Raw genomic sequence first — 27,580 nt, 5'->3', positions numbered from 1 at the left:
AAAATGGGAGGAAAAAATAATAGTACTTATACTTTACAGTTGTTGAGAGGATTAAATTAGTTAGTACAAGAAAGCATTTAAAACAATTCATGGGATAAAGTAAAAGCTCTCTGAATGGTTATTATTTTTGAGACTTTACTGTCATGCAACATTTTAGGGCCATCTTTAGTGGCTGCCTTCTTTTCTAAACCTTGAATTATTCTAGGAGGTAGGAATTATTATTTTGTTTACAGGTAAGAAAGCTTGTTCATGGAAACCCTGTCCTCTGACTCTGTGGTCTTTATTCTTATCATCTGTGTCACCTGTTTGGCATGTAATGTATTTTACATAATTATTTTATTTTACGTATGTGTGTATATGGGTCTGTGTGTATACTTTTCTTTCCTAGCCAGAATGTGAGCAGGAAATCTGTCCTATATAAAATCTTTGTGAACCTTGGGTCTATCATAGAGCCCTACGCATGTTTGGTGGTGGTGATGATGTTTTAGTGATGTTTTCTTATATTAGCCAGAGAGCAAGAACAGTGTTGTGAATCTATTTTACTTTAAAAAGGCTTTCAACCAGAAGTCTGAGGTTTCCATTTTATAACCAGGAGAAAAGCAGAGCATCAAGAAATTGAGGTTTTGGAATACCCAAAGTTTGTGCATTTATTCATTGTTTCAACATATATAAATACTAAGTACCTACCACATGCCAAGCGCTAGTCTAGCCTCTGGGAATATAACAGTGAACCAAAGAGGTAAGAAGGCAGCCACCAATAATGGTATGAGTTTTGCCCTTGTGAAGCTTACCTTCTAATGTGAATTTTCTCTAAACATATATCTAAATGAAATATGTTGTACTAGCCCAGGAAGAAAGAAATAGACTAATGAACTAAATAGAATCTAAAAATATACCCAAGTGACATTTCAGATTGCTTCTCTTGTATCCATTCATGATAAATTATCTCAGAAATTTATGACAGCTATGTGCATTTGTTCTTTTTTCACCAGTCTGTAACCTCATCTGTTATAGCTTCCTATCTTAAACCACTCACAAAAATAACTTACATTTGTATTGAAGATATAAATAAAGTTGTATGTTTATGAAGATATAAGTAAAACAAAATAATAAAAACAGTAGAAAAAATTAGGAGATTATATTTTAGCTCTTATGATAGGGAGGACCTTTCTAAGCATGACTCCAAAGGCAGAAGTTATAGAGGGAAGATTGTTATACTTGACTACATAAAAATTGTAAAACTACAGTAAAACCATAATCAAGCTTTAAAAAATAAACGACAGATGAGGATAAAGTGTTTATAGCCAATATAAAAGATAAAGGGTGTATATCCATGTATGAAAAACTTAAAGCTTCTACAAAAGAATAAGAGAAGCCAATAGAAAAAGTGAGGTATGTGAAGAGAAAATATATAAAAGAATAAATGGCCAGTGAACATGAAACGTGCTGAACCTCCCTAATAATCAAAGAAATAAAAATTAAAACAAGGAGATACCATTTTTCACCTAGCGGATTGACAAAAATGTAAAATATAACATTAGGTACTATTGAAGGCATAGTAAAATGAACACCCTCATACATTGTTGGTGGAAGTGTAAATTGGAACACCCATTTTGGAGAAAAATTTGGTATCTAATCAAAAATTTTAAAATATGTGTCCTGCCACCCGACCATCTGACTGCAAGGGAAGAATTCATCCCACAGAGTACTATCATGAGTACCTAAGACATATACTTTGATATTCATTGCAGCATTGCTTGTACTAGCATACACTCTGAATGACTTCCAGTAGAGGAGATGTTTAAATATATTTTGATACACTCTTACAAAGGAAGCATAGCATAATGCAGCCATTGGAAAGAATGAGATAACTATATCCACTCTCCTAGAAAGTTAGTGTGCCAAGAGTTGTGCTGGGCTTTCTTTAAAAATGTTTCCAGAAAACTTGTTTTTTAATGATGTGTATTTTACCTAAAAAGGAATGATTTTTGGATCCTGTATTATGGCCAACTCTTTTTTTTTCAATATTTATTTTATTTATTTATTTATCTTATTTTTGGCTGCATCGAGTCTTAGTTGCAACATGTGGGATCTTTCGTCGCAGCACGGGAGCTCTTCGTGGCGGCATGCGGGCTTCTCTCTAGTCATGGCCTGCACATTTTCTCTCTCGTTGTGGCGTGGGCTCCAGAGCATGTGGGCTCTGTAGTTTGCGGCACACGGGCTCTCTAGTTGAGGCGTGTGGGCTCAGTAGTTGTGGTGTGTGGGCTTAGTTGCCCCGCGGCATGTGGGATCTTAGTTCCCCAACCAGGGATCAAACAAACCCGCATCCCCTGCATTGGAATGTGGATTCTTTACCACTGGACCACCAGGGAAGTTCCCAACTCTTTAATATAAAGGGTGAACCCTGGTGCCAGTTATGAAGAATAATAGCTTAAAAAGTGAGAAGTAGGTTATTTGGGAATGTGTTTTGTGTTTCTTTACTCTTTTGTGTGGGAAGGAATATAATGAACATTGTAATGGAAATTGGATTCATACTGATCTGGATTTGAATACTGACTCCACCACATGCTGGTGGAACCATGACAAGTTTCTTAACTTCTTCAAACTTTACTTTTTTTTAATCTGTAAAATGTAGGTGATTAAAGGCTTTACCTCATAGTCCTGTTGTGAGGATTAAATGAGATAATGCATATGAAAGCACTTAGCACAGTGCTTAATTCATAGTAAGCACTTAATATATGTTAGTATTTATTAATTATAAATAAGTTAAGATTATACTTTTTTTAAAATGGTATCTTTGAGCTTTGAATGCTTAAATTAAAAGAATTTAATTTTCTTTAAATTTTTTAAAGAAAAGTTTTAGCAACAAATTGAATTGGGATGTGGATTTTTTTTTAAGATAATCGATTTATTCACTATGCTATTTATAAACAAGCTTTGGTTATCTTATAATAACATTTCTGAGTTGTGTGTTGAGAATCCCCAGGACCAACTCCAGGTTTAGTAATTTGCTAGGAGGGCTCATAGTTCTCAGGATATAATCGTAATCATAGCTATGATTTATTACACTAAAAGGATACAAAAGAAAATCATCAAAGGGAGAAGGCACATGAGATGAAATTCAGAGGAGAACAGGTGCAAACTTCCAAGAGTCCTCTCCCAGCGGAGTCACATAGGACATGCTTAATTCCTCCTTCAGTGAGTTGTAATAACATGTTGAAGTGTTGTTTACCAGGGACGGTCACTAGAGACTCAGTGACAGAGTCTTTATTGGAGATGGTCATGTAGGCATCGTCTGCTACCACATATCAGAATTCCAGACTTCAGGAAGGAAAGCAGGTGTTCAACATAAACCGCATTGTTTTTACAAACAGTTTAGGCCCAGTGAGCCAGTCATATTAGGAAACTGGTGGAAACCCTCCTGAAATCCAAGTTCCTAGACATCAGGCAAGGGCCAACCTTGTAAGGAGACCTTTAAAAAAGATATCAGTCTTAGGCCTGTATTAGCTCATTTCTGCACACTCAGTTTCTCTTTCATGATAAAAGAAAATTAACTCCTGACCTAGGATTGTTGTGCAGATTAGAGAGAGTGAATGTGAAGCACCAAGCACAGTTTCTGACTCTTAGAGAGTGCACAATAAACAGTACCTAGTGTAGCTGTTACAGTAAGGTATAAGGGTCTTTAGCTCTTTTAGAGGTACACTAGTTGGAAAAACCAGTTTCTCCCTATAAGGAAGAAATGAGAAAAATCTACCCTTCACTTCTTGAACCAAGCAAAGCTGTTGTCATTTATATTTCAAACATTATTTAGGGGGTGAATGTTTTAGGCTATTGACCTTTATTTTTCTGATTCTGTCAAATATAGGTGGTATGAGAAATGAAGGCAATGGGTACAGACCCAAGGATCTTATCTCTAGCTGCTGAAGTTGCAATAAGTCCTGAGCAGAATGTCCCTGTTATACTGTTGAAGTTAAAAGGTAAGAAAATCTTTTTGTGATCGGCTGACACTGTTTAACAAAACAAGTTCCATCATGGGTACAATTTTAGCATTTGTTTTTAATTTGTTCAGTGAAATCTTAACACTGTGATAAAGCAGTGATTTCTTTTTCCTTTTAAATGTATTTTTAGTCATTATTCAACCTATAAAAATATGGATAGCTCTTGGATTTATTGAGCAAAAATAAGTGTATCTTATTTCCTTTTGCCTTAGAAATAATAAACAACACACCTTTTGGAAGCTCAGAGTTGAAGAAAGTCAAACAAGATATATATTGTTATGATCTCATTCGGTATTGCCTCTTGGTCCTCAGTCAAGATTGTTCTCGAATCCAGGGTGGTTGGACTACAATTTCCCAGCTTACACAGATATTAAGGTAAAATGAACAATAAATCAGCTTGTTGTTGAGGGATATAGTAGTAGATTCTTAATTTCAACATTTGCTTTCTTTTCTTCATCTGGCTAACAAGCATTGGCAACCTCCCATGGTATGTTATGGATGTACTTTTCCTTCATACTATATATTATTATTCCTAACTGTATTTGTGAATATTTCACTGTCAAAAATTTCACTCCATAAGCTCTACGAAGATGGTGATCTTGTGCTCACCACTGAATCCCAAGGACCTAATAGACTAAAGACTAAAAAATATTGAAGAAATGAAGAGATTAAGGCACTGGCTCTATACTGGAAAAACTTACAGTAGACGTGGGATGACAGTCATGTGGATTTATCATACAAGGCAGAATGAAATAGGTGCTGAAATGAAAGGCATAAGCAAAGGACTGCAGGAGAAGAGATACAGAAACTTCATTTCACAGTATATTGGTTTAGCTGTCTCAACTGCATATTTCATTAAGTAACCCAAATCATGTCAATAAATTTAGAAGTAGCATTTACTGATCTACTGCCATGCTAGAAATTACGAGAAAAAGATCAAAATCTTTTTTCATATAGGAGGCAATAAAATAAATCAGGTGTTCTCAGTGTCTAAGCCACTTCCTAATTAAGTAACTGAAAATGTGCAGTACTAGTTGGATCTTAGCTTTTGAAACTGCTTATAATTAAACATAGGTAGATAAAGGCCAGATTCAAGGTATACAGTTAGGAAAAACAGTTAACACATGCAATATTTTTTTATACCTTAATTTTCAAGATTAATTATTTCCTTAAGTAAATAGAGCCTTATGTCTTTGTGTTGTTAGATATGTTAGCTCATGGAAATATTGATTGAGCTAGGCTCTCAGAAGTGGACTCCAAGTCTTAAGAAATCCCCATGTTTGTGAATGTACAAAAAACGTATTTCATTTATTAACATTTTCAATGAAAGTAGTACTCTTAATTAACTTTAGAAACCAAAGGGAAAAGAGAAACTGGTACATGTAGTGTAAGTCTATTGACCTTAGGAACTGATATGCAAAAAAAAAAAAAGCATTAGTCGGTTTTTAGTGTACTCAGTATGTAGTCACTCTTGCTTATCAGTGTCTGCACAAGCCTCTAACATCGGTACTTACTCATTAGAGTACACACATAGAGACCATTCTTGGATTGGGGACTTTTTTTGGTATTAGTCTGCACAAATAGTTCTTATCATTGAGACTTTTGAATATACTCGTTTCATATCCAGGGGGTGACTTTATGTGTGGTTTCCAGAGGACCCATTTCTCTAAATGACCTTCTCTCTTTCAATGTATATTGTAAACTGTTCCTACTAGAGTTTTTGCTGTCTCCTCTTCTGATGTAGGGAATGTGCAATCAGATATTTTGCAGATTTTAGGAAAGTAGATCTATTGGAAAAAATTGATAATCTGTCCCTTGTAGACTAATGCTACCCTAGCTATTTTTCAGCTCTCTGATGTGTAAAATGTATCAGTTAACACATATGTTACTCCTGAATGGTATTCTGTTGCTTTTAGAGTGTGTGTAGCCCCTTCACTGAAAACTTGCCTCTTTCTCTTTATTGTGAGCCAAGTGTATTTTGTTTCCTGAAGGATTGACAAGTAAGTTTTTAGGACATGTAAGTCCTAGCTCTAAGTACAGGCAAAATCCACACCACTGTTTACTTGTTACTTGTTAAGAAAGTTGTTACACTAATTTTCCTGTAAAAGTTCTTTATTGGCTTGGCAACAAAAGAAAGATACTAAAAATTCTCATTAAGACACCGTGTCTATAGAAGCTTTAGCATTCATCTAAAATTTATAATTAGCACAAACTTAATCACAAACTTGTGCTCTTATTTCAGCCATTGCTGTGTGGGCTTAGAACCAGGAGAAGATGCAGAGGAATTTTACAATGAATTACTTCCATCAGCTGCAGAAAATTTTCTGGTTTTGGGGAGGCAATTGCAAACATGTTTCATCAACGCAGCTAAGGTATATGTATTTATTTAGGGTTTTTTGTTTTGTAGCCAAAACAGGTTAATTCTTGAGACGATGTTCCACATTGTTTTTTCAAGTGTGCAATATTTGACTGAAAGTACAATTAGAGTAATGGATTCAAACATTTTTAAAGCTACAACCCAAAAAAAGAAAATCTCTACATTTGAAATTTTTAAAGTGCTGACTGAACTGAAGCATATTGTATGACAGTATGCTTTTTGAAGGATCTGTTTTACTACTCAGTTTTGAGCATCACCCATAGACATTTATTTCCGTAGCATTTTCCTAAAACATACCTTCTACTTAAATCAGTAGTGGAAGAAAGTATTGTTCTCTAGGCCCAAGGCTTTTCTCAGTAGCTCCAATGGTGAAGAAGAATAAAGGTGCACTTTCTATATGCTCCTTCAGATCCTCTCTAGTCAAAATATTTCAACCTAAACATTTGGATTCATTTCACTCCAACAAGTATTTCTTGGGTGAATTGTGCTGGATGCTATATGTACTTTTTTTTTTTTTTTTGACCTATGGATCATTTAGAAGTATGTTGCTTAGTTTCAAAATATTTGAGGGTTTTGTTGGTGTTTTATTGTTATCAGTTTCTAATTTAATTCTGTCATGTCAGATAACATACTCTGTGTCATTTCAGACCTTTGAAGTATTTTCAGACTTGTTTTATGGCACTCCATATGTTTTATAGTGGTGAAGGTTCCATTACAAGCAGTCCTTACTTTGCACAGTGCTGTCTTAACTGAAACTCATGGATATCAGGGACATGTAAAGCTTTTGACATACACAGATTTCATTTAACATGGTACCATGCAAAAGCAAAGACTCCCCGTATACCTGAATGTGAACTCCTCAGTTGTAGTGTGTAATGTTCTGTAAATGTCAATTAGATCAGTTTGGATATAGAATATATAAGGAGTGATAAGTCCGCAAGGCTGAAATTCCACCTTGGAAGAGTTCTTGGCTATATGTACATTTGGGCCAACTGCCACATCAGAGATAGAGCAGATTCACAACTTTTGTGAATTATGAAGGGAAATAATGTAAGTCACTATAGGATGTTAAGTTCCATTTGAGATGCTTTGGGTATATAAGGAATAGACATAGTTTTGCATTTAAACAACTCTCAGGCTAATAAAGTAGATAAAATCTCTAGGTATTTCTTATAGAAAACCTAAGACAGGTATATTTTTAATTCAAAAAAATAAGTTTAAAAAGTTTAAGAGTGAAATTGAGCAAGATATACAACAGTATGGACAAAAGAGTGGTTTGAATATGAGAAGTATTGTTGGCAGAGAATTTAACTTAGTGGTAGAGTATATGGGTCACAGATGCCACTTCTAGCATCTCCATTGACATTTTGAGGGATGCTAGCAGTAAATAAATATTTGCATATTTGCTAGATATAATTCAGTTCAGTTAAAGCGGCATGAACTATAGAAATTGTGTTGAACTTGATTTCTTTTCTGGCTGTGCCACAAACTAACTCTGGGTTCTTGGTCAAATCACTTGATTTCACTCTATCTCAGCTTCCTCCTTTGTAAAATGAATTTCCATCTCATGAATAGCTCAGACCATTATGAAAGCTTTATGTTTTCTTCAAAGCACTTTTATTTAATATTCCCCACTTAAAAGCAATAATACTTATATTCTTTTCATTTCTACAGTCCTTCAGTACTTTTCATAATACTTTCTTATTCTTAATCATGGTATTTGTATAGAGATAAAAAATTCTTTAGTATATACATCAAAGGGAGTAAATCAGCTACAAAAAAAGAGAGCCACTTGACCACAGAACAAATTAAAATGGTGAATAAAAAGAAAATGACGAGAGACAGGATTCAGTGCACAGGACCAGGAGGACACAGAAGTGTCCAGAATCCAGGCAGGAAGTTGCTGTCTGAGTCCATGACTCAGGTTCCAATGGAGCAGGTACTGGTGTGATAGACAGGCTGGTAAGGCAGGAGGACCAGCTCTCTTTGGCCTGAAAGCCCAGCCTCTGCCACTGAGCCCATCCAGTTCTTCCTGTTGCACTTGTTTTTTGTTTTTTTTAACATCTTTATTGGAGTATAATTGCTTTACAATGTTGTGTTTGTTTCTGCTGTATAAAAAAGTGAATCAGCTATATGTATACATATATCCCCATATCCCCTCCCTCTTGCGTCTCCCTCCCACCTTCCCTATCCCACCTCTCTAGGTGGTCACAAAGTACCAAGCTGATCTCCCTGTGCCATGCAGCTGCTTCCCACTAGCTATCTATTTTACATTTGGTAGTGTATATATGTCAGTGCTACTCTCTCACTTGGTCCCAGCTTACCCTTCCCCTCCCTGTGTCCTCAAGTCCATTCTCTACGTCTGCATCTTTATTCCTGTCCTGCCCCTAGGTTCATCAAAACCATTTTTTTTTTACATTCCATATATATGTTAGCATATGGTATTTATTTTTCTCTTTCTGACTTCACTCTGTATGACAGACTCTAGGTCCATCCACCTCAGTACAAATAAGTTTCATTTCTCAGTTTCATTTCTTTTTATGGCTGAGTAACATTCCATTGTATATATGTGCCACATCTTCTTTATCCATTCATCTGTTGATGGACACTTAGGTTGCGTCCATGTCCTGGGTATTGTAAATAGTGCTGCAATGAACATTGTGATACATGTCTCTTTTTGAATTATGGTTTTCTCAGGGTATATGCCCAGTAGTGGGATTGCTGGGTTATATGGTAGTTCTAGTTTTAGTTTTTTAAGGAACCTCCATACTGTTCTCCATAGTGGCTGTATCAGTTTACAATCCCGCCAACAGTGCAAGAGGGCTCCCTTTTCTCCACACCCTCTCCAGCATTTATTGTTTGTAGATTTTTTGATGGTGGCCATTCTGACCGATGTGAGGTGATACCTCATTGTGGTTTTGATTTGCATTTCTCTAATGATTAGTGATGTTGAGCATCCTTTCATGTGTTTGTTGGCAATCTGTATATCTTCTTTGGAGAAATGTCTATTTAGGTCTTCTACCCATTTTTGGATTGGGTTGTTTCTTTTTTCGATACTGAGCTGCATGAGCTGCTTGTAAATTTTGGAGATTAATCCTTTCTCAATTGCTTCATTTGCAAATCTTTTCTCCCATTCTGAGGGTTGTCTTTTGACTTGTTTATGGTTTCCTTTGCTGTGCAAAAGCTTTTAAGTTTCATTAGGTCCCATTTGTTTATTTTTGTTTTTATTCACATTTCTCTAGGAGGTGGGTCAAAAAGGATCTTGCTGTGGTTTATGTCATACAGTGTTCTGCCTATGTTTTCCTCTAAGAGTTTTATAGTGTCTGGCCTTACATTGAAGTTTTTAATCCATTTAGAGTGTATTTCTGTGTATGGTGTTAGGAAGTGTTCTAATTTCATTGTTTTACATGTAGCTGTCCAGTTTTCCCAGCACCACTTATTGAAGAGGCTGTCTTTTCTCCATTGTATATTCTTGCCTCCTTTATCAAAGATAAGGTGGCCATATGTGCGTGGGTTTATCTCTGGGCTTTCTATCCTGTTCCATTGATCTATATTTCTGTTTTTGTGCCAGTACCATACTGTCTTGATTACTATAGCTTTGTGCTATAGTCTGAAGTCAGGGAACCTGATTCCTCCAGCTCCTTTTTCCTTTCTCAAGATTGCTTTGGCTCTTCAGGATCTTTTGTGTTTCCATACAAATTGTAAAATTTTTTGTTCTAGTTCTGTGGAAAATGGCATTGGTAGTTTGATAGGGACTGCATTAAATCTGTAGATTGCTTTGGTAGTATAGTCATTTTCACAATATTGATTCTTCCAATCCAAGAACATGGTATATCTCTCCATCTGTTTGTATCGTTTTTAATTTCTTTCATCAGTGTCTTATAGTTTTCTGCATACAGGTCTTTTGTCTCCTTAGGTAGGTTTATTCCTAGGTATTTTATTCTTTTTGTTGTAATGGTAAATGGGAGTATTTCCTTAATTTCTCTTTCAGATTTTTCATCATTAATGTATAGGAATGCAAGAGATTTCTGTGCATTAATTTTGTATCCTGCTACTTTACCGAATTCATTGATTAGCTCTAGTAGTTTTCTGGTAGCATCTTTAGGATTCTCTATGTGTAGTATCATGTCATCTGCAAACAGTGACAGCTTTACTTCTTCTTTTCTGATTTGGATTCCTTTTATTTCTTTTTCTTCTCTGATTCCTGTGGCTAAAACTTCCAAAACTATGTTGAATAATAGTAGTGAGAGTGGGCAACCTTGTCTTTTTCCGGATTTTAGAAGAAGTGGTTTCAGTTTTTCACCATTGAGAATGATGTTGGCTGTGGATTTGTCATATATGGGCTTTATTACGTTGAGGTAGGTTCCCTCTATGCCCACTTTCTGGAGAGTTTTTATCATAAGTTGGTGTTGAATTTTGTCGAAAGCCTTTTCTGCATCTATTGAGATTATCATATGTTTTTTATCCTTCAATTTGTTAATATGGTGTATCACATTGATTGATTTGCATATATTGAAGAATCCTTGCATCCCTGGGATAAACCCCACTTGATCATGCTGTATGATCCTTTTAATGTGCTGTTGGATTCTGTTTGCTCGTATTTTGTTGAGGATTTTTGCATCTGTGTTCATCAGTGATATTGGTCTTTAGTTTTCTTTTTTTGTGACATCTTTGTCTGGTTTTGGTATTGGGGTGATGGTGGCCTCGTGGAATGAGTTTGGGAGTGTTCCTCCCTCTGCTATATTTTGGAAGAGTGTGAGAAGGATAAGTTTGATAGAATTCACCTGTGAAGCCATCTGGTCCTGAGCTTTTGTTTGTTGGAAGGTTTTTAATCACAGTTTCAATTTCATTACTTGTGATTGGTCTGTTCATATTTTCTATTTCTTCCTGGTTCAGTCTTGGAAGGTTGTACTTTTCTAAGAATTCGTCCATTTCTTCCAGGTTGTCCATTTTATTGGCATATAGTTGCTTGTAGTAGTCTCTCATGATCCTTTGTATTTCTGCAGTGTCAGTTGTTAGCTTTTTATTTCTAATTCTTTTGATTTGAGTTTTCTCTGTTTTTTTCTTGATGAGTCTGGCTAATGGTTTATCAATTTCGTTTATCTTCTCAAAGAACCAGCTTTTGTTTTATTGATCTTTGCTATTGTTTCCTTCATTTCTTTTTCATTTATTTCTGCTCTCATCTTTATGATTTCTTTCCTTCTGCTAACTTTGGGGGTTTTTTTGCTCTTCTTTCTCTTATTGCTTTAGGTGTAAGGTTAGGTTGTTTGAGATTTTTCTTGTTTCTTGAGGTATGATTGTATTGCTATAAACTTCCCTCTTAGAACTGCTTTTGCTGCATCCCATAGGTTTTGGGTCATCATGTTTTGATAGTTTGATTAATGTGTCTTGGCGTGTTTCTCCTTGGGTTTATCCTGTATGGGACTCTCTGTGCTTCCTGGACTTGATTAACTATTTCCTTTCCCATATTAGGGAAGTTTTCAACTATAATCTCTTCAAATATTTTCTCAGTCCCTTTCTTTTTCTCTTCTTCTTCTGGGACCCCTATAATTCGAATGTTGGTGCGTTTAATGTTGTCCCAGAGGTCTCTGAGACTGTCCTCAGTTCTTTTCATTCTTTTTTCTTTATCCTGCTCTGTAGTAGTTATTTCCACTATTTTATCTTCCAGGTCACTTATCCGTTCTTCTGCCTCAGTTATTCTGCTATTGATCCCATCTAGAGTATTTTTAATTTCATTTATTGTGCTTTTCATCGTTGCTTGGTTCCTCTTTAGTTCTTCTACATCCTTGTTAAATGTTTCTTGCATTTTGTCTATTCTATTTCCAAGATTTTGGATCATCTTTACTATCATTATTCTGAATTCTTTTTCAGGTAGACTGCCTATTTCCTCTTCATTTGTTAGGTCTGGTGTGTTTTGACCCTGCTCCTTCACCTGCTGTGTGGTTTTTTGTCTTCTCATTTTGCTTATCTTACTGTGTTTGGGGTCTCCTTTTCACAGGCTGCAGGTTCGTAGTTCCCGTTGTTTTTGGTATCTGTCCCCAGTGGGTAAGGTTGGTTGAGTGGGTTGTGTAGGCTTCCTGGTGGAGGGGACTAGTGCCTGTGTTCTGGTGGATGAGGTTGGATCTTGTCTTTCTGGTGGGCACGTCCACGTCTGGTGGTGTGTTTTGGGGTGTCTGTGGCCTTATTATGATTTTAGGCAGCCTCTCTGCTAATGGATGGGGCTGTGTTCCTGTCTTGCTAGTTGTTTGGCATAGGGTGTCCAGTACTGTAGCTTGCTGGTCGTTGAGTGAAGCTGGGTCTTGATGTTGAGATGGAGATCTCTGAGAGATTTTCACCGTTTGGTATTACATAGAGCTGGGAGGTCTCTTGTGGACCAGTGTCCTGAAGTTGGCTCTCCCACCTCAGAGGCACAGCCCTGATGCCTGGCTGGAGCACCAAGAGCCTTTCATCCACACGGCTCAGACTTTTGGGAGGTCTGACGTCTTCTGCCAGCGTTCAGTGGGTGTTCTGTAGGAGCAGTTCCACGTGTAGATGTATTTCTACTGTATCTGTGGGAAGGAAGGTGATCTCCGCGTCTTACTCTTCCGCCGTCTTGCCCCTCCCCCAGAAAATGTTTCTGGGACATCATGTTTTCATTGTCATTTGTTTCTAGGTATTTTTTTGATTTCCTCTTTGATTTCTTCAGTGATCTCTTGGTTATTTAGTAGCATATTGTTTAGCCTCTATGTGTTTGTATATTTTACAATTTTTTTTTTACTGTAATTGATATCTAGTCTCATAGCATTGTGGTCGGAAAAGATACTTGATATGATTTCAATTTTCTTAAATTTACTGAGTCTTGATTTGTGACCCGAGGTATGATCTGTCCTGGAGAATGTTCCATGTGCACTTGAGAAGAAAGTGTATTCTGTTGTTTTTGGATGGAATGTCCTATAAATGTCAATTAAGTCCATCTGGTCTGATGTGTCATTTAAAGCTTGTGTTTCCTTATTTATTTTCATTTTGGATGATCTGTCCATTGGTGAAAGTGGGGTGTTAAAGTCCCCTACTATGATTGCGTTACTGTTGATTTCCCCTTTTATGGCTGTTAGCATTTGTCTTATGTATTGAGGTGCTCCTATGTTGGGTGCATAAATATTTACAATTGTTATATCTTTTTCTTGGATTGATCCCTTGATCGTTATGTAGTGTCCTTCTTTGTCTCTTGTAATAGTCTTTATTTTAAAGTCTATTTTGTCTGATATGAATATTGCTATTCCAGCTTTCTTTTGATTTCCATTTGCATGGAATACCTTTTTCCATCCCCTCACTTTCAGTCTGTATGTGTCCCTAGGTCTGAAGTGGGTCTCTTGTAGGCAGAATATATATGGGTTTTGTTTTTGTATCCATTCAGCCGGTCTGTGTCTTTTGGTTGGAGCATTTAATCCATTTACTTTTAGGGTAATTATTGACATGTATGTTCCTATTACCATTTTCTTAATTGTTTTGCGTGTGTTTTTTGTAGGTCTTTTCCTTCTCTTGTGTTTCCTGCCTAGAGAAATTCCTTTAGCATTTGTTGTAAAGCTGGTTTGGTGGTGCTGAATTCTCTTAACTTTTGCTTTTCTGCAAAGTTTTTAATTGCTCCGTCGAATCTGAATGAGATCCTTGCTGGGTAGAGTAATCTTGGTTGTAGGTTTTTCCTTATCACTTTAAATATGTCTTGCCTTTCCCTTCTGGCTTGCAGAGTTTTTGCTAAAAGATCAGCTGTTAACCTTATGGGGATTCCCTTCTATGTTGTTTGTTGCTTTTCCCTTGCTGCTTTTAATATTTTTTCTTTGTATTTAATTTTTGGTAGTTTGATTAATATGTGTCTTGGCATGTTTCTCCTTTGACTTATCCTGTATGGGACTCTCTGTGCTTCCTGGACTTGATTGACTCTTTCCTTTCCCATGTTATGGAAGTTTTCAACTATAATCTCTTCAAATGTTTTCTCAGACCCTTTCTTTTTCTCTTCTTCTTCTGGGACCCCTATAATTCGAATGTTGGTGTGTTTAATGTTGTCCCAGAGTTCTCTGAGACTGTCCTGAGTTCTTTTCATTCTTTTTTCTTTATTCTGCTCTGTGGCAGTTATTTCCACTATTCTATCTTCCAGGTCACTTATCCGTTCTTCTGCCTCAGTTATTCTGTTATTGATTCCTTCTAGAGTATTTTAAATTTAATTTATTGTGTTGTTCATCATTGTTTGTTTGCTCTTTAGTTCTTCTAGGTCCTTGTTGAACGTTTCTTCTGTTTTCTCCATTCTATTTCTGAGATTTTGGATCATCTTTACTATCGTTACTCTGAATTCTTTTTCAGGTAGGCTGCCTATTTCCTCTTCATTTCTTTGGTCTCGTGGGTTTTTACCTTGCTCCTTCATCTGCTGCATATTTCTTTGTCTTCTCATTTTGTTTAACTTACGGTGTTTGAGGTCTCCTTTTCACAGGCTGTAGGTTCATAGTTCCCGTTATTTTTGGTGTCTGCCCCCAGTGGGTGAGGTTCGTTCAGTGGCTTGGGTAGGCTTCCTGGTGGAGGGGACTGGTGCCTGTGTTCTGCTGGGTAAGGCTGGATCTTGTCCTTCTGGTGGGCAGGGCCGTGTCTGGTGGTGTTTTTTTGGGGTGTCTGTGAACTTATTATGACTTTAGGCAGCCTCTCTGCTGTCGAGTGGGGTTGTGTTCCTGTCTTGCTAGTTGTTTGGCATGGGGCGTCCAGCACTGGAGCTTGCTGGCTGTTGGATGGAGCTGGGTCTTAGTGTTGAGATGGAGATCTCTGGGAGAGCTCTTGCTGATTGATATTACGTGGAGCCTGGAGGTCTCTGGTGGTCCAGTGTCCTGGACTTGGCTCTCCCACCTCGGAGTATCAGGCCTAACACCTGGCCAGAGCACCAAGACCCTGCCACCCTGCCAGCCACATGGCTCAGAAGAAAAGGAAGGAAAAAAACAACAGAAAAAAAATGAACAGATAGAACCCCAAACCAAATGGTAAAAGCAAAACTATACAGACAAAATCACACAAAGAAACATACACACACACACTGATAAAAAGAAAACAAACAAAACCAAACAACAACAACAACAAAAACGAACAGACAGAACCCTAGGACAAATGGTAAAAGCAAACCTATACCGACAATAATCACAGAAAGAAACATATACACACACACTCACAAAAAGAGAAAAAAGGGAAAAAAATTTTTTAAATAAAAATAAAATAAAAAGGAAGAGAGTAACCAAACTAATAAATCCACCAATGATAACAAGCACTAAAAACCAAACTAAGATAAACCTAAACCCAAAAAACAAATCAGACGCAGAAAGCAAACCCCACGTCTACAGTTGCTCCAAAGTCCACCACCTCAATTTTGGGAACATTCGTTGTCTATTCCTGTATTCCAAACATGCAGGGTTTATCAAGTTGATTGTGGGGATTTAATCCACTGCTTCTGAGGCTGCACAGAGAAATTTCCCTTTCTCTTCTTTGTTCGTACAGCTCCTGGGGTTCAGCTTTGGTTTTGGCCCCGCCTCTGCGTGTAGGCCCCCCTTAAGCATCTGTTCGCCACCCAGACAGGAGGGGGTTAAAGCAGCAGCTGATTAGGGCTTTCTTGCTCACTCAGGCCAGGGAGAGGGAGGGGTACAGTAGTCATAATTGGCATGCGGGGCAAGCCTGTGGAGGGAGAGGCCAGTGTGACATTGCAACAGCCTGAGGTGTGCCTTGTGTTCTCCCAGGGAAGTTGTCCCTGGATCATGGGACCCTGGCAGTGGCATGCTACACAGCCTCCCAGGGAAGGTGTGGATAGTGACCTGAGCTTGCACGTAGGATTCTTGGTGGCAGCGGCGGCAGCGTTAGCGGTCCATGCCCATCTCTGGGGTCCAAGCTGACAGTCGTGGCTCATGCCCGTCTCTGGAGCTCGCTTAGGCAGTGCTCTGCTGTCTCTGGGCACATGGAGCAGGAATCCACTCTACTTGCGCACCCCCAAAAGAATGGTCTCTTGCCTCTTAGGCAGGTTCAGATTCTTTCCCGGACTCCCTCCCTGCTAGCTGTGGTGCACTAGCCCCCTTCAGGCAGACTTCATGCAGCCAACCCCAGTCCTCTCCCTGGCATCTGACCTCCAAAGCCTGAGCCTTAGCTCGCAGCCCCCACCCGCCTCGGTGGGTGAGCAGACAAGCCTCTCAGGCTGGTGAGTGCTGGTCGGCACCGATCCTCTGTGCGAGAATCTCTCCGCTGTGCCCTCTGCACCCCTGTTGCTGCACTCTCCTCCGTGGCTCCAAAGCTTCCCCCCTGGTCACCCCCTGTCACCGACAGTGAAGGGGCTTCCTAGTGTGTGGAAACTTTTCCTCCTTCAGAGCTCCCTCCCAGAGGTGCAGGTCCCATCCCTATTCTTTTGTCTGTGGTTTTTCTTGTTTATTTTGCACTACCCAGGTACGTGGGGATTTTCTTGCCTTTTGGGAAGTCTGAGGTCTTCTGCCAGCATTCAGTAGGTGTTCTGTAGTCATTGTTCCACATGTAGATGTATTTTTGATGTATTTGTGGGGAGGAAGGTGATCTCCACGTCTTACTCCTCCACCATCTTGAAGGTCCCCACACTTGTTTGTTGATGGGTCATCATGGCAATGGGAAGCACAGAAAAAGTTAATTATCAGCACAGACTAAAATGGAACAATTTGGACTTTGGTTTAAAATTAATTAAAATTCTGTTTCTAGTGATAAAAAAAGAAAAAGAAAACTGAATTTATCTATTAGTTCTATCTACCTAGTTGTTTCCCAATTATATATATATTTTTAAATTAGCTAGCAGGTAGGTAGTAGAGCACATGGTGGGACATACACAGGGTATTATGGCCTAAACTGCAAACTCGTTAAAATATGCATACACATATACATATATACGTGCATATATATATATATATGTATACACACACACACACACACATACATATATATATATTAGGTTGGCCAGAAAGTTTGTGTTTTTCATAACATGTTACAGAAAAACCCGAATGAACTTTTTGGCCAACCCAATATATGTATTTTATATGTAAGAATAGAAAAATAACTGCCAGAATTTTGTAGTGACTTAAGGGTAAATTTTGTTAACCAGTCTCAGAGGCCATGAATTTGTGGGTGACATTATCTAATGGGTTTTTAAAGGAAATCAGTAAGTATAGGAGCCCAGCACTATACTTCGAGGTTGGCAGCAATGAAGATTACCATGCCCTTTATTTCAGTGAAACTGGCTAAGGCAGTTTATTGGACTAAAGGGATTCTTGATCTAATGTTACACTTCTTTCTTTTTTGACTGTTGGTATATTTGTTAGTACACGTCTATTTAAGCACCTATCTAACCCTGAGGTAGAATAATAGGAAGAAAATACTTTCATTATTATGAAGAGTAACCATAGCAACCATGTTTTTGCTGTTGTCATTACTTGTATGCCACAGTACATTCAGGACATGGATAAGATTAATGGCCTTTATACAACTTTCCACTAAAATTATGTGGCCAGTAAGACAGAATTGTGAATGTAATCTGTTTCTTATTTCCCATTGTGACACATACTCTAATGTAGAATAATTTCTCACCCTACTTTCCAGAAGGAAAGAAGCAGAAAAAATTGTCATTTATTTATTGGATAAATATTGATTGAACTTTCACTGTGTGTCAGAACTGTTTTAGACACTGGGTGTATAGTGGAGAGCTAAATAACATGCTCTCTGCCTTCATGGAGTCATAGAGTAGAAGCTGCAACTGAAATGCACTAATAATAATGCTTTTTATGCTGACATCTACATTTGCATATTGCAGTGATTTTCAACCCTGGCTACATAACCAAATCACACACCTAACTTTGTAAAAAGTCAGATGTCCAGACTTTTAACTTTGGAGATTCAGATTTCAGTATGTTTGGACTAAAGCCTGTGCATAGGGATATTTTTTAAAACTCCATAGATGATTCTTATGTATAGCTGGTATTGAAAAATCCTAGTGTATCAACTTGTAGTTCTTATACTACGTATATTGTCCCATTTGACCTCTGGATAGCAATCATTTCTGTTAAGTAGAGTAGGTATTACCAGCCTGTTACCACAGTTTTATAAATTAAGAAACTAAAAGCTACAAGATCATGTACCTCATAAATAGCTGAGATAGATCCAGAAACCAGGTCCTGTGACTCCTCAAAGAGAAGTCTATTTTTTTTATTAATTAAAACAATTACAGAAAAGTCAATTGGGTTTTTTTGTGTGTGTTAAGGGTGAAGAAAAAGATGCATTACTACACTTTTTTGAAATTGTGACTGATTCTCTCTTCTGGCTATTGGGAGGACATGTTCAACTCATCCAGAATGGTAAGAAAAAAGATTTTTTAATTGATACTCATTGTAGAGTCACCCACTAACAGTTTGATTTTTTTTTCTAAAAATAAATACCTCATTAACTACAGATAACCACAGTTAAATGAAACCACACTGAAATAACCCCACACACAAAAAATAAAATTACATTTGGATGTTCCAGCTTTAAATAGACAACATTAACAATGTAGATATTACATTAAGCGGAAAATTGCTAAAATATAACTTTCTCCTTAGCTTTTTCTATTTAGCAAATCTAAGATAAGGATTAATGATCTTAACAGTTTAGTCTAGGGAAAATCTTTTTTTTTTTCCCCCAAAGATTACAGTTATATTTTAGACTTAGTATGATAGAAATCCCTATGTACAGAGTATAGATACAATTTAACTCACAGCCTAACTATTGATGTAAGAGTAAGCTTTTATCTAATGATATTTTACTAAACTTGAAAGTTACTATATAGGATTTCTGTACTTACATTGAGCAATACAAATACATGTTAGTTTTATATTATGTTTCCTTGAGACTGAGAAAGTAAACTAATAATAATGATGACAACATTCTTACCTTCTTGAAAGATTTAATCTAAGAAAAATGTAATTATATAGGAATAATATAAGAACATTGATATCTTTTAGAATGTAAAAATTGAACTGAATATTAATATTTTATTTTTTACTCTCAGAATTATGCATGTGCATAATTTAAAGAGTCAGATAGTTCCGTAAGAATTGTTTAAAAAATACACACAATCCTTGGCCCTCACACCTCACTCCAGTTCCCATTTTCTAAAGGCAACTACTTTCGATGAGTATAACTAATACTTTTGGTAGTTATAGCCACATAGAGCTAAGTAACATGCTTGAATACTTCTTTTTAAAAAAAGCATTATCCATTTCCCATTATAGAACAAATATTATTATAAACTTCCCAACTTAAAGAACTATTTTACCAAAAATATAAAGTACTTAGCCACACTATAGTGAGATATTAAAGACCTAGTTAAAGAGAGACAGTGAGAGAGAGAATACTTGAAAAATTTTTAAATATGCCATATTCCTTTTCAAAAATTATAACAAGCGACTGCTCGCGCCTGGCGGCAGCTGGGGCTCTGCACTCGAGGGGTCGAGCCTGGCCCGCCCCAACAACGGCGCGTGCTCGGCGGCGGCCCCAGGCCTGGGGCACTGAGAGCGGAGGCCGCGGTGGCCGGCGCCGGGATGTCGGGGAGCTCGAAGGTGGTGCTGGGCCTCTTGGTGGTGCTGACGGCGGCCACCATGGCGGGCGTGCATATGAAGCAGCGGCAGGACCAGCAGAGGCTTCGTGACGGAGTGATCAGAGACATTGAGAGGCAAAATCGGAAAAAAGAAAATATTCGTCTTTTGGGAGAACAGATTCTTCTGACTGAGCAACTTGAAGCAGAAAGAGAGAAGATGGTGTTGGCAAAAGGATCTCAAAAAACGTGACTTGAAATGCGTGTGAGATATTGATGGAACAGACAGCGTTAAGTGTGTGTGAGTGTTGATGGAGAACAGCTTAGTGAGATCTTCAGCCTTTTTGTGGTCACCGTCCTTTTAAACTTGATCAGAAAAAGGACGATGGATCGTATATTCTAAATAATTGCTTTAAGTGCCCCTTGTGTCTGAGTAGAGCCAGGCAGACGCTCTTCTGAGAGTTTGTTTGTGTGGTCAGCAAGGAGCCCCTTCAAGCTTAGTGTCCAGAGACTGAGATTGTTCCCGAGAGCACTGAACCTGCAAGCCGGGAGGGATGGAGAGTAACATCCATCTGAGCAGTTTGATCAGTCGGCACGACGATGAAGCCACAAGAACGTCCACCTTGGAGGGGCTGGAGGAGGGAGAGGTGGAGGGGGAGACTCTGCTGATCATCGAGTCAGAGGACCAGGTGTCCGTGGACTTGTCTCACGACCAGAGCGGGGACTCCCTAAACAGTGATGAAGGGGACGTGTCGTGGAGAGAGGAGCAGCTGTCCTACTTCTGCGACAAGTGCCAGAAGTGGATCCCAGCCAGTAAGAGCTTCTCCTTTCCTTTGCTTTGTCAATTCCTGCGGGAAGGTTTGTTTTTCTAACCTGTGAAAGAAACATGAATGTGAAAGAGACCCAAATAAAAAGATAACTCTTATATTTATTATTAGTGTAGTTGATTAACTGCAAATTTATATAAAACATAGACACATTTGTACTAATATATATTACTGCCAACCTCTATCACGTTGTTAAATTAACATTCTCGATTGTAACCCAATAAAAATTAGAAAATTGGAAATTCTGTGTTACTTAAAGAATTAGCCACATTTTTCTTTCAGGGTCACATTATTGTGGTTTTGAGGCCAAATTCTAGGCCCAGCGTAGAGCTGAACTTCAGACTCATAAACATAACTCTTGTAGTATTTAACTTACATGGAAAACAACTGCTATAGTATGTTGATGTAAGGTTGGAATTAGGAGATTAAATATGTATTATGCCTTTTTCTAGGGCCATTCGTGTTTTCTCCTTGCTGGCCTCCTTGATCTGCTGGCAGTAGATACACGCAGTGAGGTGCTTTGCCAGGCATCAGGGCTCTTATCCAAAACAGGATGTTTCCATTAGGCAGAGAGTAGTAAAGACGTATGTACTAGAGGAATACTCTGTGCAATAGAATTTGTAACTAGGTCAGAGAAATTTATATATGTGTATGTGTATATATATTGTTGTGAACTGGGTCATTTTCTGGTATGTGGAGGTGTTTTTAAGGTGGTTTCAACTCTTCGGATTCATAGTTATTATTAATAAATTAACACCATGTTCAAATTTAAAAAAAAAATTATAACAAATGTGACAATACTCCGCAGATCAATCTGTAGATTTAAAACACCAATAAAGTAGGTATTAAAACTAAGTTAAACAATTGGATACAAAATTAGGATGTCCAGTAACCTTTTCTCTCAAAAGAACCACCTCCTTGGAGAAACGGCTGACTGTATATAGGTATGAGGTAGAAAATATGCAAGGTAAGCCAAAAGTATCTTGAATACTAGATAGGAAGGAAGCAATCAAAGTCTATTAGGATTCTGTGAAAAGGACTCAGGAGCCAACATAAGGAGGCTTCTACTAGCTAAAAATGGGAAATTTGAACAGTAATAAGGGTAATAACTACAGTGGATTAAAACTCATCAAATATAGTGAGATTATTAACTTTAACCTTTTATTATGGAAAGTAGAATAGTATAATGAACCCCTATGTACTCATCACTGAGCTTCAACAACTATCAACATTTTGCTAATCTTTTTTTATATATTCCCATACCACTATTAATAAAAGTTACCATTAGAGTCTGCTAGGGGACCAATTCATTTTGAAAACTGTTAAATGAAGAGTCCAGCATTTATACTGCCTTTTCTTACATATTGATGAGGAGAAACTTTTCTTTATAAACATATCCCAACTAATAAGTGAAAAAGGTATGATAGAATAGTGCCATTTTGCAACCTTTAGTGAATTATCCATCACTGTCAACACCTCAGAAGGAGAGAAAACCAGATAATAAGTGCCTCATCATAACCTCACATATGACATGGATATGCCAAAAATTCAAACATGAATCATTTTGATCCTGGAGCTCCAACTACCAATTTGTAGAAGGTCAGAGAAACATTAAATTATACCCCAGGAATGCAGTTAGCAAAGCTAGACTGTGGGAAACTCATAGGACAATTGACATAGTTTCATCAACAAATAAATTGCAAGGGGGAAAAAAGGTAAAGTAGAAACCCATAGGTTAAAAGAAATTTGAAAGATAACCAGTTCCAATGTGTGACTCTTAATTGGATCTTGATTCAAATAAACTTTTAAAAATTCACACAAAAAATGGAAATGGGAGGACTGACTGGATATTTGATAAAATCAGGGAATCATGATTATTTAGGTTAGATAATGGCTATGTTTTATTTTTTAATAATTCATATGTTTTGAGAATATGTATTGAAATACTTGTGGATAAAATGATTTGATGTCTTAGATTTGCTTTCAAATAAAATGGGAGGCAGGAAGTAGATGGGATAGGTGAAACAAGATTGTTGGTGAGTTGATCACTGTTAAAGTTGAGTGACTGGTACATGCAGGGTCATTATACTGTTCTCTCTACTCTTACATATGTTTGAAACTTTAATTGTAAAAAGTTTAATTAAATAAAGAAATGGGCAAAAGTATCAGTTTTAGTTTGGGGGACCAAATAGTACTTGAAAAACATAATAGAGGCTTCAAAAATAAGTTATATAATAATATAAGACAAATAGTATAAAAAATAAAGTAGAATAACTTTAATAAATTATCATAATTTTTCCAATATAGAAAAAAGGTATATACACACTAGATACTACATGATTTCAGTGAATTCAGAGTTAATTAAAGAGTTGTTAATGAAACATCTTTAAGTAGACAAAAATGGAAAAATACACTTATCCCAGCTACAGAGGAGAATTTTTTTGCTATTAAAGAATAGAAAATTAGAAGCCATAAAAATATTTAATAGTAGTGGTATTGTGTTTTGAAGTTGTTAAACATTAAAAAAGAATGGTATCTGGTGAGATATTGAAATACTGGATTATATAAATAGAAATGAAGAACAGTAGTTAGTATGTGAAAGAAATCAAATACGTTCCCTCAGGAAACTGAAAGAGGAAAAGAGGAAAGTTGTTTTGTAGAAGCTAGGGTAGTGTTCACAGAGCTGCCTTGCCAACATACCTGATCCCACTTTAATTAAAATTCTGAGGGGCTTCCCTGGTGGTGCAGTGGTTAAGAATCCGCCTGCCAATGCAGGGGACATGGGTTCGAGCCCTGGTCCGGGAATATCCCACATGCCATGGAGCAACTAAGACTGTGTGCCACAACTACTGAGCCTGCACTCTACAGCCCGTGTGCCACAACTGCTGAAGCCTGTGCACCTAGAGCCCATGCTCCGCAACAAGAGAAGCCACCACAATGAGAAGCCCAAACACCGCAACGAAGAGTAGCCCCCACTCACCACAACTAGAGAAAGCCCATGCACAGCAACAAAGACCCAACACAGCCAAAAATAAATAAATAAATAAATTTATTTATTTAAAAAAAAAATTCTGATCAGTTAGTGAAGAAAGGACTATAAACTGACATTTACTGGGAACCTACCCTGTTCTAGGACATTTTACAGTAGTCTGTGAAAGAGCTGTTATTTTTAGTTTTACAGAGGCAGAAATAGGTGTTCTGAGAGGTTAAGCGACTTGTGTAAGCATCCAGTGCCAAGTCTTCATAACTGGCTGCTCAGAGCCTAAAAATTATAAACCAATAAAAACAAATACTCTTCTGGGTAGTTAATGATTTTATTATTATTTAAGATAAGATATTAGCAAACATGATAAACATGACACATTATATAACAATTAAATTTTTAAGGACACGAGCCGCTGATTACGGTCATCTGTACCATTGCTATTCCTTCACGTTCTCTTTTTTTCACAGAAAACTTGGTTTTCTTCACTGAAATCACTGCTAGAAAAGGAGATTCAGTCTTAGGATTTTATATTTTACTTTTAATTTAAGGGGAGATAACAGTAGATTCTTAGCTTAGTATTTCTTTATTTTTTTTTTAATTTATTTTTGGCTGCGTTGGGTCTTCGTGCTTTCTCTAATTGCAGCGAGCAGGGGCTACTCTTCGCTGCAGTGTGCGGGCTTCTCATTGCGGTGGCTTTCTTGTTGTGGAGCACAGGCTCTAGGTGCGTAGGCTTCAGTATTTGTGGCACACGGGCTCAGTAGTTGTGGCTCGTGGGCTCTAGAGTGCAGGCTCAGTAGTTGTGGCGCATGGGTTTAGTTGCTCTGTGGCATGTGGGATCTTCCCGGACCAGTGATCGAACCCATGTCACCTACATTGGCAGGCAGATTCTTATCCACTGCACCACCAGGGAAGTCCCATCTTAGCTTAGTATTTCTTTATTTGTAACTGTCCATAAAAATGGAATAGCTATCTATTATAGTTATTGAAACTATTCTAAAAAATCTTTATTGCAAAGTATATAAAGGCAGGAAGTTTAACAGAAATGATTATGCTTTGGCTTGGTTTTGAAAGGGCAAGTAAATACCAATTATATCATCATAGAATCTTAATCTTTCTTATCTTCTCTTCCTTTAGTACTGCGAAGTGATCATTTCTTGCACTTACTACAAACTGACAATGTTCAGGTAGGATCTACGGTCATGACCATGCTACAGAACATACTACAGATCAGCAGGTAACTTGGCCTTACAAAATATGTAGAATTTTTTATTTGTGATCAGAGCATTACCAATTTTATTCCAATTTTCCTAAAATCATCGATTGTATATGACTTATACATGGCATTTAAAAAGCTCTATTATTACCATTGTATTTCAGAAAAAAATGGTTGTAAAATACTGTAAAAGACTGGAAATTTATTATCAAATTTGTATCTTATCTCAGAGCTTAAGAAGATTTTAGCCCAAATCTCAGGCTTAGAGAAGAAAAATTACTGTGATATCTGAAGGAAAATATTGGGATCACAATAAAAAATGTTTAATCATATATTTATTTAGTAAACGGCAAGCTTAGTATTTGCCAGGTGCTATAGAAGGGCATAAAAGAAGTAATAGGCAATTTCCCCAGGTTAAAATAGAAAGGCAGAGTAAATACTGTTGAAATCATTGATTCTTTCAGTTCAATATGGATTTGTTAAGCATCTACTATATGTGCCAAGTATTTGTCTGTCATTGGGTTTACAAAATTGATTAAGATATGAACCTTGTCTTCAAATAGCTTACAGTATAGTGGAAGAGACTAACACATAAGGACAATTATATTACAGTGTAATAAGTTACAATGTTTAAGGGTACACAAATATTAGAGAAGCTCCTAAACCAAACTGAGGGGGGGATACTTCCTGGAGAAGGTTAACACCTGAGATGAAACTTTACGGATGAGAAATTAGCCAGGGAGGAAGAAGAGAAAACAGTATTTCTAGGCAGAGATAACAATATAAGCAAGTGCACACAGGTAAGAAACAACATGCAGAGGGTAAAAAGTAGGCTAGAGTTCATTAGACAGGATACCATAGAAGAGAGAGCTACACAAAGAGAGAACCCCAGAGATCTGCAGAGTCCCCTTCAAGTTTTCAGTAGAGTACTGATCAGCACATGCGTTTGAGGAAACTATCCAATGTCATGGAAAACAGTAATCCAAAAGGATTAAAAGGAGCAGTACCAGAAACACAGAGCCAAGAATACTGACTGATTCCAGCAGCCAAACTGGAAAACTACATGAAAAATGGAGCACTGAGAGTACTCAGGATGGTTTCATCTTAGTAGTGGGGGATAATAGCACTAGACTGAGCACCATTCTGGATCATCCAAACAAAATAAAAGCAAGATCTGAAAGGATCAAATTGTTTCCAAGCAAGTTAACCACATCTGGTTATTGAAACTGCCTACATCTTAAAATTTTCTTTATTTGTAAAGTATACAAAGGCAGGAAATTTAGCAGAAATGGTCATACTTTGATTTGGCTTTAAAAGGATGAGAAAATCAAACTTGTGCCATCATAGAATCTCTGCTTTGCTCTTTTTTTTTCCCCCCTCTTCCTTTAGTAATACAAAGTAATCATTTCTGCAAACTGATGATGTTCAGATAGGATCTACAATCATAACTATGTATAAAATTCTAGAAAATGTAAATTAATTTATAGTGACAGAAAGCAGATCAGTGGTTGCCTGGGTATAAGGTGCCAGGGAAGGTAAGAAGGGAGGGACTACAGTGAAACAAAAGGAAGCTTTGGGGGGTGATGGGTATGTTCATTATCTTGATTGTGATGGGGAAACGTCAAAACTTACCAAATTGTACATTAAATGTGTGCAGTTTGTTGTATATCAATTATACTTTAATGAAGCTGGTCAAAATAAAAAATCCTTAGGTCTTCCTGAGCATTTTGATACGCAGTAAGATAAAGGATGCCTTCAGGTATGACACCAAGTTTTCTATAATGGATAATAGACAGTGGTATAGCCAAAACAAATTCAATATTGGTTATGTCCAACATAGGTAGATGTTTACAGCAGGCAGAGAAATAAGAGTCCATGCAAAGACTTGTACACAAATGTTTATAGCAGCTTTATCTGTAACACCCAAAGACAAGACAACTTAAATGTCCACTGACAAGTGAATGTGACTTCTGGAAGAGATCTGGACTAGAACTATGGACTTATGAGTTAGCCTAAAAACGATAGTTAAAAACATGAGAGAAGATGAGCTCAGTGGAAAATATGAATAGAGTGAGAAAAGAAATGGGCTGAAAATGGAATCCTGGGGAGTAACCTTTAAGGGGTATATTGGGGAAGGGGAGCCCACAAAGAAGACTGAGAAAGAATGGTCAAAAATCTGTAAGTAGAGGATGGAAGAGGATCAGAAGAACATGTTATCACAGGAGCTGAATGGTAGAGAATATCAGGCATAACCGTTACGGTTACTTTTTCTACTGGATAAAAGTCATTTATATTGTTGTTGAGTAAGAATCTCTTTGCATTGCTCTCAGATAATAATCATTGCCATTATTTGCTTTCTACAAGCCAACATCTACTTTTACAGAATTGCAAAATATCCTAATCAGTAGTAAATGGATAATCAAAGGTACACACCCCTAGAAAATCACATACTCCTTGGTGGGGTGAGTAAAAGAACACCCAGTAATCCCTTTTGACTATTTCGATGTTTCAGGTAATTTTTCGTGACATCGGTAATGCAACATGAAGTTGCTAGTGTAATAAAGGAATACTAAAAGAAAAAGTTCCTTCTATATTAAGTACAT

At 37.3% G+C, this 27,580-nt stretch overlaps 1 protein-coding gene across 12 annotated transcripts in view; it reads left to right on the top strand.

The window, feature by feature from the left end:
* The window catches only part of IQCB1 (IQ motif containing B1), a 47,957-nt gene that overhangs the window by 1,149 nt on the left and 19,228 nt on the right, over positions 1-27,580 (top strand). For 8 of the 12 annotated variants that reach the window (XM_082394924.1, XM_082394917.1, XM_082394923.1 and 5 more), the window contains 5 exons: positions 3,866-3,977; positions 4,211-4,373; positions 6,241-6,370; positions 18,641-18,734; positions 24,899-24,998. In XM_082394924.1, the coding sequence (XP_082251050.1) occupies positions 3,878-3,977; positions 4,211-4,373; positions 6,241-6,370; positions 18,641-18,734; positions 24,899-24,998 (587 nt within the window). In that variant the 5' untranslated portion in view covers positions 3,866-3,877. Of the gene's footprint in view, positions 1-3,865; positions 3,978-4,210; positions 4,374-6,240; positions 6,371-18,640; positions 18,735-19,821; positions 20,765-24,898; positions 24,999-27,580 lie in introns of those variants that run through there. The other 4 variants (XM_082394916.1, XM_082394925.1, XM_082394918.1 and 1 more) reach the window with 3 other exon arrangements.

This window comes from Balaenoptera borealis (assembly GCF_965194805.1).
Source record: "Balaenoptera borealis genome assembly, chromosome: 5".
Lineage (NCBI taxonomy): Eukaryota > Metazoa > Chordata > Mammalia > Artiodactyla > Balaenopteridae > Balaenoptera > Balaenoptera borealis.
Note: the sequence above shows the minus strand (reverse complement) of the source record. Positions and strands in the feature narration are given on the sequence as shown.